This window comes from Gigantopelta aegis, chromosome 1, assembly GCF_016097555.1.
Source record: "Gigantopelta aegis isolate Gae_Host chromosome 1, Gae_host_genome, whole genome shotgun sequence".
Taxonomy (NCBI): domain Eukaryota; kingdom Metazoa; phylum Mollusca; class Gastropoda; order Neomphalida; family Peltospiridae; genus Gigantopelta; species Gigantopelta aegis.
The window spans coordinates 40,920,317-40,930,175 of record NC_054699.1 but is presented as its reverse complement, the minus strand read 5'-3'; the positions used below and the strand labels follow the sequence as shown (position 1 = coordinate 40,930,175).

Genomic DNA, 9,859 nt, shown 5'->3' with positions numbered 1-9,859 from the left:
CCCGACGTATGTTCCGTACTGCCAAGGATATGATAGAGACGAGTTACTACGCCCTACCCATAAATACATTCTACGATCTTCTGATCAACGAGGGGTGCGAATTAGCTCAGTCGGTTGAGTGCTTGTCTTGAGGTGCTTGCGTCACAGGATCGAACCAGCTTGGTGGATCCATTCAACTGATTGAGTGATTTCTCGTTCCAACCAGTGCACCACAACTGGTCAAAGGCCGTGGTATGTGCTTTCCTGTCTGTGGGAAAGTGCATATAATAGATCCCTTGCTGCATTAGGAAAATGTAGCGGGTTTCCTCTGATGACTACGTGTCAGAATTACCAAATGTTTGACACCCTATAGCCGATGATTAATTAATCAATGTGCTCTAATGGTGTCATTAAACAAAACAAACTAACCGTAATCAGGTCCGCCATGGCCGATATATTTTAGTGCTGGGTGTGTTTCTTTCGTTCTTTCTGTTTGTCTTATTTCAGTTTGATGTTTTAGGGGGTTTTCCTGCTTTTTCCTGAGGTTTTTATTTTTTATTTTTGAGGGATGGGGGCATTTTCAATTTGTTTTAATGTTTTTGTGCTGAGGTGTTTGAAACATTCTTTCTGTTTCTCTCATTTCAGTTTTCCGCTTTTTCTGGTGGGTTTTTTGTTTTTTGTTTTTTCTTGTAATGTTTTGATTTTTTTATGGTAGGTATATATTACGCCTTCAGTAATCATTTATGGTGATTCCGTTTTGCATCATCAAAGCTCTGTTTCATTTTCCCTCATTGTGTCGTGTTCTTTCATGTCTGCCGGGGAGTGGATGTTTTATTACACCCTATGAGGATCACCAGCTGAATTAATTAATAAATGTATGTTTAATGTGAGCGCTGGACGGGCTGCGAGACCAGAATCGATAACATATACACAATGTACGCTTTAATGAAACACTCCAATACATTTATTCACCATGTTTTTATCTTTCAGCACTGGCGTTCAGCTAAATTGTTATCACAAAGCGACACCTGGTGTCGACAAGCCATGACCGATTGGAGTAAAATAACATACGGGCAATAGGGATTGTTGATCGGAAAGACTGTATATTAGTTCGCGACCGCTATTCCGCTGCAAAATCGATAAAAGATCCCACATTCATTTCAGAGCTGGGGAAAAAAGGCTTTGAAAAGTCACTGTTCGCATATCCATTACAAGCCAGAGAAGGCGAAGTTCAGAAATTAGAATTTGGCATAAAACTATGCCAACTTGGATCGAAGAATCGTCGTGGTCCTGAAGACAAACACTAATAACATTATGTAGTCAAAGGCATAACAGTTTGTGTGCCGAGAACATTCAATTGCTTTGGCCCTGACGTATACCGAAATATATTCCACAGGTGTTTGAAGTTTGAAGTTTCAACTTTTAACAGAAATGGCCTCAATAAAATGGCTCCTGAAGGACGTTGTATTGTTGTTTTTGATTGGATGTGTACCCGGTTTCGTCAGCCAACAACTCACGTGCCCCCAGCCCGTCAACAGCGTGCCATGGCAGACGGAAAAACCCGATGTTTACGTACAATGGGGATTCGGAAATGTAAGTAAATTAGTACATATTAAAATTAATTGACTTTGTTTCATTTATTTATTTTTTAATTAATTAATTAATTAATTAATTGTCGTATTTATTTTTAAAGGGCCCGACTTGTGTCTACATCCATTGTTAGATGTGTTTAACTAACAGAATCTGTTTGGCGATAAAATTAAAGTATAATATACATTTTCCTGTTAGAAAGAAGGAAGGAAACGACGCACTCAACACATTTTATTTACGGTTATATGGCGTCAGACACATGGTTAAGGACCACACAGATATTGAGAGAGGAAACCCGCTATCGCCACTTTTCGATTAGCAGCAAGGAATCTTTTATATGCACCATCCTACAGACAGGATAACACATATCACGGCCTTTGATATACAAGTCGTGGTGCACTGGCTGAAGCAAGAAATAGCCCAATGAGCCAACCGATCCCAGACCGACCGCGCATCAAGCGAACGCTTTACCACTGGGCTATGTCCCGCCCTTTTTTTTCTTGTTAACAATACCAGTGTCTGTATATCCAATGTATTTACAGTCATTTGATAATGTCTGTAGTAGGGCTTTTTTCTCATTCCAACCAGTGCACCACAACTGGTCAAAGGCCGTGATATGTGCGTTGCTGTCTGTGTGCAAGTGTATTTAAAAGATTCCTTGCTGCCAATGGTAAAATGTAGCGGGTTTCCTGACTACACGGCCCATTTTCGGTGTCTACTAGTCGGTCCGCGCAGTCGCTGGACGTAACTAAATACTTATTCAAAATTCTGCCCACTTCAAATTCATCCCCCCCCCCCCCCCCCCCGTTGTCCTAGACTCAGTCACTGACAAAGGCCAGAGACTGAGCCCATGACAGGCGTGCGTGAAGCCCTTGTGGCATGTATGCACGTTAATAGTTTTAAACAACAACAAACAACAAGTCAGAATTACCAAATGTTTCATATCCGATAGCCGATGATTAATTAATCAATTAGTTCTAGTGGTGTCGTTAAACGAAACGAACTTTATAAACGTTCGTATTATATATATTGTTGTACGTACGGAATGATTTGGAGGTCAAATCCGGTTTGGACTACTTTAAACATTAAGAGGAAACCTAAACAAATTTTTATTCAAGCACTGATATACTAAACTAAAAAATGTATTTACTCGTAATATGTAACTTAATGTAACTTGAGTCATCAAGGTTCTCCTTGTCAGAAGCATCTTCAAAACGGAAGTAAGGGCGGGGCGTAGTTCAGGAGTAAAGCGCTCGCCTGATGTGCGGTGGGTGTGGGATCGATCCCCATCGGTGGGCCCATTGGGATATTTATCATTCCAGCCAGGGCACCACGACTGGTATATCAAAGGCCGTGGTATGTGCTATCCGGTCTGTGGGATGATGCATATAAAATATCCCTTGTTACTAATGAAGAAGTATAGCGGGTTTCCTCTCTAACACTATATGTCAAAATTACCAAATGTTTGACATCCAATAGCCGATGATTAATATATCAATGTGTTCTAGTGGAGTTGTTAAACGAACAAACTTACAAAGGAAGCAAACTCGTGACAGTCCCTTTAATTAATTTAATGAATTAATTAATGTATTCCCGCGTATACAGTAGAATTGGAGGATATTTTGTGTGTTTGTTTTTCTCTTTCCTTTTATAATTCAGCTATCTCCATCTATCACAATGTTTCTTTAATTAAACATTTATGTAATGATATTAATAACTAATAATCAGTCATTTGTTTTCACATAGGAATCATACAAAAGTACATTAACATATGAATATATATTTAATAATGTGATCACCATTGACTGGTCGTTTAAGACTGAATGCAGGAAACATTTTCCTTTTCAAATACCATTTAACTCTATTGGTCTTTTAACCGTCTAGGGGCGGGATGTAGCCCAATACGGTCGGTCTAAGATCGATCCCCGTCGGTGGGCCCGTTGGGCTATTTCTCGTTCCAACCAGTACACCACGACTGGTATATCAAAAGCCGTCGTATGTCTTATCCTGTCTGTTGGATGGTGCATATAAAAGATCCCTTGCTACTAGTTCAAAATTGTAGCGGGTTTCCTCTCTATGACTGTTTCAAAATGACCATATGTTTGACATCCAATAGTTGATGATCAATAAACAATCAATATGCTCTAGTGGTGTCGTTAAATAAAACAATTTTTTTTCAATCTTCTACACATCGTACGGGGCTCGAGAGGGACTCGCACGGACATCGTAAGATACGATGATCTTGGAAATCGTACGGGTGCTGTACGATTTGAGGGGCCCGAAATTCAGTCCCAAAATCGTACGGCATCCGTTACGAATGTTGTGGGGCCGTACTGGGCCCGTGCGATGCTGTATACAACATGTCTACGGGTTTACGGCCAATAAAAATTTCTACGACACATCGGGAACTTTTGACTCCGCGCTAAAAGCTTCCGATGCTCCTTACGGCGAGGAAAGAACGCCAAGGCGCCCGCAGGATAGCCACGGCACTCTTGCGGCCGCCGTGAGATTTTGCTAATTTCCTCCGAAAATTGGGCCCGTACGGGCGCCTTATCCTGAATGGGTGGATATGTGACTATAGCATAAGGTTACACTACGGCGGCACTATGATATGCATTCACTGGCGGCGAGCTACGGTGAGCCATGGACGTTTTAAACAGCTTAAAACAACAGAACAGAACAGAACTTTATTACACCCAGGCCGTTAGGCAACGGCATATGGGGAAACATGAATAATTACATAATATAATATGTGACAAGACAGGACAGGGTTTACAGGAGAACATTAAATAGTAAATAATATAGTATATGAATAGTTAAATTATATAAATACATTAATACTGAAATACAACGAGTGGATATAACAAAAATACATATATACAATAAGCCAATAATATTCGGCATAGTAGAGTAATTGAAGTTCATTATATAATTTGTTATACAATGTCATGTACTAGTATATTTCGATTTATTAAAATAGGGATATCTGTGATATAATAATAAAGCATATTTAACTCGAGTGATGTGGCGATCTACGGTACGTCCCGGATCACCCCGGATCACCCCGGATGGGTACGGTTTGCTACGGTTTGCCGCCGGACTCACTACGGTTACCCACGGTTTCTCCCGATTTCAAGCACCGTGGGTCGCCGTAGCTGTACACCGTGTCAGTATGACTGACGCTTAAACAAAACAAACTTTAAATCGATTAAGAGCCCAATTGGTCAACTGACGGGGATCGATCCTAGACCGACCGCACATCAGGCGAGCGCTTTACCTCTGGGCTATGTTCCTCCATCCGTAACATATATGTTACTGTAGAGGAGAGCATATTATACATCTTGGCCACGATATATGGTTCCACCTCAGTTTGTAGGAGGACTACCAGTCTATAGCTCGCGCCCGTACACACGGCAAAAACGTATCTAGACTATCCGTAAATAAAAGGAAGTCAGAATGCGCATACGGATGTGCATAGAATAAAATTTGACGCAAGGAATTGTAAATATTTACCAGAAATATTACTTTGTTGGGGTTTTGGGGTTTTTTTCGGGGAGGGGAGGGGGGGGGGGGGGGGGGCGTTAAAATATTGTTTTGTTTACTTTTTTTTATTTTAATGTGTTCGTTTTCCGCGTAAAGCATCCTATCCAAAACATAAGCGTACGAGACGGGGGGGGGGGGGGGGGGGGTGGTCTAGGATCGATCCTCGTCGGTGGACCCATTGGGTCATTTCTCGTTCCAGCTAGTGCTTCACAGCTGGTGTAACAAAGGCCGTGATATGTACTATCCTGTTTGTGGGATGGTGCATAGAAAAGATCCCTTGCTGCTAATCGAAAAGAGTAGCCCATGAAGTGGCGACAGCGGGTTTCCTCTCTCAATATCTGTGTGGTCCTTAACCATATGTCTGACGCCATATAACCGTAAATGTGTTGAGTGCGTCGTTAAATAAAATATTTCCTCATCCTTGTTTAGACCGGCCTCGGTGGCGTCGTGGCAGGCCATCGGTCTACAGGCTGGTAGGTAATGGGTTCGGATCCCAGTCGAGGCATGGGATTTTTAATCCAGATACCGACTCCAAACCCTGAGTGAGTGCACCGCAAGGCTCAATGGGTAGGTGTAAACCACTTGCACCGACCAGTGATCCATAACTGGTTCAACAAAGGCCATGGTTTGTGCTATCCTGCCTGTGGGAAGCGCAAATAAAAGATCCCTTTCTGCCTGTCGTAAAAAAGAATAGCCTATGTGGCAACAGCGGGTTTCCTCTAAAAACAGTGTCAGAATGACCATATGTTTGACGTCCAATAGCCGATGATAAGATTAAAAATCAATGTGCTCTAGTGGCGTCGTTAAATAAAAACAAACTTTACTTTTCATCCTTGTTTGCAACTCTATATAGCTTTGATGATAATGGTAATATGAATAAATGTTTTTGTCCAGATTCGAGCATTTTCGTTTAAATCGGGCAAAAGCCAGCCTGCACCCCCCCCCCCCCCCCCCCCCCTCCCCCTTACAAAAATGGAAGCCCGTACGGCTATGAAAGAAAGACGTGCCTGCGCCGCTGTACCGTTATTCAAATTACCGACCCTAGCGTTTTCTGTTTAGCATTAATGTGTTTCCAGGCAACCGAACACCAGGACGTGATAAATTTCTGGAAATGAAAAATAAAGAAATGTTTTATTTAACGATACCTTCAACGCATTTGTATTTATGGTTTGGGACCAAAGAAATGCTTAGAAAACATTAGCAACAAAGGATCGTTTATATGCATTATCCCACATTCACGGTTACGGATCACAGACATAACTAGAGAAGATTAATAGCAAAGGATCGTTTATATGCACCATCCCACATTCACGGTTACGGATCACAGATATAATTATAGAAGATTAATAGCAAAGGATCGTTTATATGCACCATCCCACATTCACGGTTACGGATCACAGACATAATTATAGAAGATTAATAGCAAAGGATCGTTTATATGCATTATCCCACATTCACGGTTACGGATCACAGACATAACTAGAGAAGATTAATAGCAAAGGACCGTTTATATGCACCATCCCACATTCACGGTTACGGACCACAGACATAATTATAGAAGATTAATAGCAAAGGATCGTTTATATGCATTATCCCACATTCACGGTTACGCAAACGAGAAATAGTCCAGTGGGCCCACCGACAAGCGAGCACCTTACCATGGGACTACGTCCCTCTTCCGCAACATACCCCCACCTCCACCCACCACCGAAATTGATAGTTTAAGTAACATGTTGCAAGTGCATACAAACCTATTCTAGCGGTATTAAGCAGTCACCTGTGAGGTCAGGTCAGGTCATAGGGCTTTACGTGCACATTCAGATCAAGTTGTTGTAGCGCACGCCTGTCCTGAGCCGGCTCTTCTGTCCAAGACAGGAAGTCACCTGTGTCAAAAGACACACATTTATACTCCCAAATCATCTAACATAGTACCTGTATTACCTGTATTAAACAACTACCCGTGTTAAAAGTCCACTTTGGGATACTTCGTGGCTGCTTCAAACTGTACATTAAATGTTAAAGTTAACTGTAAAAAAAAAATGTAACAGTCAAAACAATCGTACCCTTTCTAATAAGTATGGTCAGTGTCTTTACTACGGGTGGTCGCTCGAACAGGTTTGTTACAAATTCAAATGACATTTGTTCTTTTATTTCGCCATATATAATAACATTCATCTTTATGCTAATTGTTGTTCAACTTTAGTGTACTTAATCTTCGAAAATGAAAGAGAAGGACACTGTTTAAATCGATATCAGACAGCCAGAATATAAATAATTAATAAATGGATGAATCGAATTATAACTCCACTGGGAAAAATAGCCATTATTAAATCTTTGTTTATTTCTAAACTGAACTACTTGTTTCTGACTTTACCAAATCCCCCAGGTGATTTCCTCATCCAACTCAATAATACTCTCTTGAAATTTTTATGGAATAATAAAAGAGACAGAGTGAATCGGGCATTTATTTGCAAATCAATTAAGGAAGGGGGTCTTGGGATGGTCAATATATATAAATTTATTGACTCCTTGAAACTTACATGGATTAAAAACTTTTTAATGAAAGCTACTAAATGGAAAAATATACTTTTAGCAGACTTTCCATAAATGGAAAACACTACAATATTTGGTAGTTGTTTTTGTAACAAAATCTCAAATAGTACCGGCCTCGGTGGCGTCGTGGCAGGCCATCGGTTTACAGGCTGGTAGGTACTGGGTTCGGATCCTATTCGAGGCATGGGATTTTTAATCCAGATACCGACTCCAAACCCTGAGTGAGTGCTCCGCAAGGCTCAATGGGTAGGTGTAAACCACTTGTACCGACCAGTGATCCATAACTGGTTCAACAAAGGCCATGGTTTGTGCTATCCTGCCTGTGGGAAGCGCAAATAAAAGATCCCTTGCTGCCAATCGGAAGAGTAGCCCATGTAGTGGCGACAGCGGGTTTCCTCTCAAAATCTGTGTGGTCCTTAACCATATGTCTGACGCCATATAACCGTAAATAAAATGTGTTGAGTGCGTCGTTAAATAAAACACTTCTTTCTTTCTCAAATAGTATGTCTAATCAATTTTGGAAAAATTGCTTACAGGCCTTAGCAGCTCTTCAAAATAAAATCAACATAACTTCTTTTAAAGAATTTTTAACGGAGCCCATTTTCTATAACAACAATATAAAAATTAATAAGAAATATTTCTTCTGTTCTGACTGGCATATTAAAGGTGTAACTCAAATTTGCGACCTATGTAATCGTAATGGAACGTTCTTGTCGCATGATGAGTTTATTGAATTATATCAAATACGGACTGATTTTGTTACATTTTATGGTATCATAAGAGCAGTAAATAAATATCTCAAATTGTTGGCTATAGATAAAGAAGAAACAAATATATCAAATGATCAGACAGTATGGATAACCTTACTAACTTCCAAATCTCGTGGTACGAAACATATATATTATACCTTAATGTCTTCTAATGACAAAAATAAGGCTAAAACAAAATGGAATTTGTGTTTTGATCACAGCTTAGAGTGGCCTAAAAAATTTATGAAGGTCTTTAAAACTACAAAAGATACAAAACTCAGATGGTTTCAGTATCGAATTCTGTTGCGGATATTAACTACTAATACATTTCTTGTAAGAATGAAAGTGGTCTAAACTGATAAATGCACTTTTTGTTCTAAGGAAAGAGAAACCTTAGTACACTTGTTCTATACCTGTGAGATTACTCAGCCTTTCTGGAAAGATCTCATGCACTGGTTAAACACTTCTTGTACTCACCTTTATAATATGAATCTTAGTGTGGAACTGGTTCTAATGGGATTGAAAATAAAAATAAAAACAGACAAAGTGTTTGATCTCATTTTATTACTTGCTACTTTATTTATATATAAATGTAAGATACAAAATATGAAACCAAATCTTATTCATTTAGGCATGAATTAAACACTAGATATCAAATAGAACAAAATATAGCATTTAGTAACTGTGAGTATGAAAGTTTTAACAGAGAATGGGCAATGTACAAGCCACTGTTACAATATTAAAACATTACAATATTATTTGTTAAATTCGGGCCAAGCTTGTCTATACACCAAAGGCTATCAAGAATAATATATCGGTGTGAATGTAGTGTGTTTAAAAAAACAAATTCACAGAAGCATTACTGTTTATTCTATACTACATGCATATACTATTATACTATTGTCAAGTTTCAGGTTATTCAAAATAGTTATTAGTTTTTTAAAGTATCATTCCTGGGTCTTGTAGACCTCCTGTCCCTTTTTCCCTGATTTGGGGCCGTTAATTGTAAACAGGGTATCTGTGAATGAATTAAAAAAAAAAAAAAAATGGCTTCCACTTCTTATCAAGTATATGACCCTTGTGGAATTAAAATTAAACATAGTCTATTTAGGGTAAAATGTAATGACGATTTTCACGATCCTAGATCGTATTAAATATATTTCCCTTGTGGAATGAAATGGAGACTATTTTAAGAGTATAATATAATAATTTTTTCCACGGTCTTAGTTCATATGAAATATACGTCCCTTGTGAAATTAAGTGAAGACTGTGTATAATGTAAGAAGTTCTTTTCGTGGTGAGGGAGGGATTTTAGCTCAGTCGGTAGAGCGCTCACCTGAGCTGGTTGCTTCGTAGGATCGAATCAGTGTTCCACGACTGGTATAACAAAAGCTATGCTGTCCCGTTCGTGGGAACGTGCATATAAAATACCCCTTGCTGCTAAG

At 39.5% G+C, this 9,859-nt stretch overlaps 1 protein-coding gene across 1 annotated transcript in view; it reads left to right on the top strand.

Annotated features, from left to right (window-relative positions):
• The first annotated feature begins 1,054 nt into the window (after positions 1 to 1,054).
• LOC121375041 (protein eyes shut homolog) overlaps positions 1,055 to 9,859 on the top strand; it is a 106,383-nt gene continuing 97,578 nt past the window's right edge. Inside the window, exon 1 of the mRNA XM_041502254.1 lies at positions 1,055 to 1,572. Coding sequence (XP_041358188.1) covers positions 1,411 to 1,572 — 162 coding nt within the window. The 5' untranslated portion in view covers positions 1,055 to 1,410. The remainder of the gene's footprint in view (positions 1,573 to 9,859) is intronic.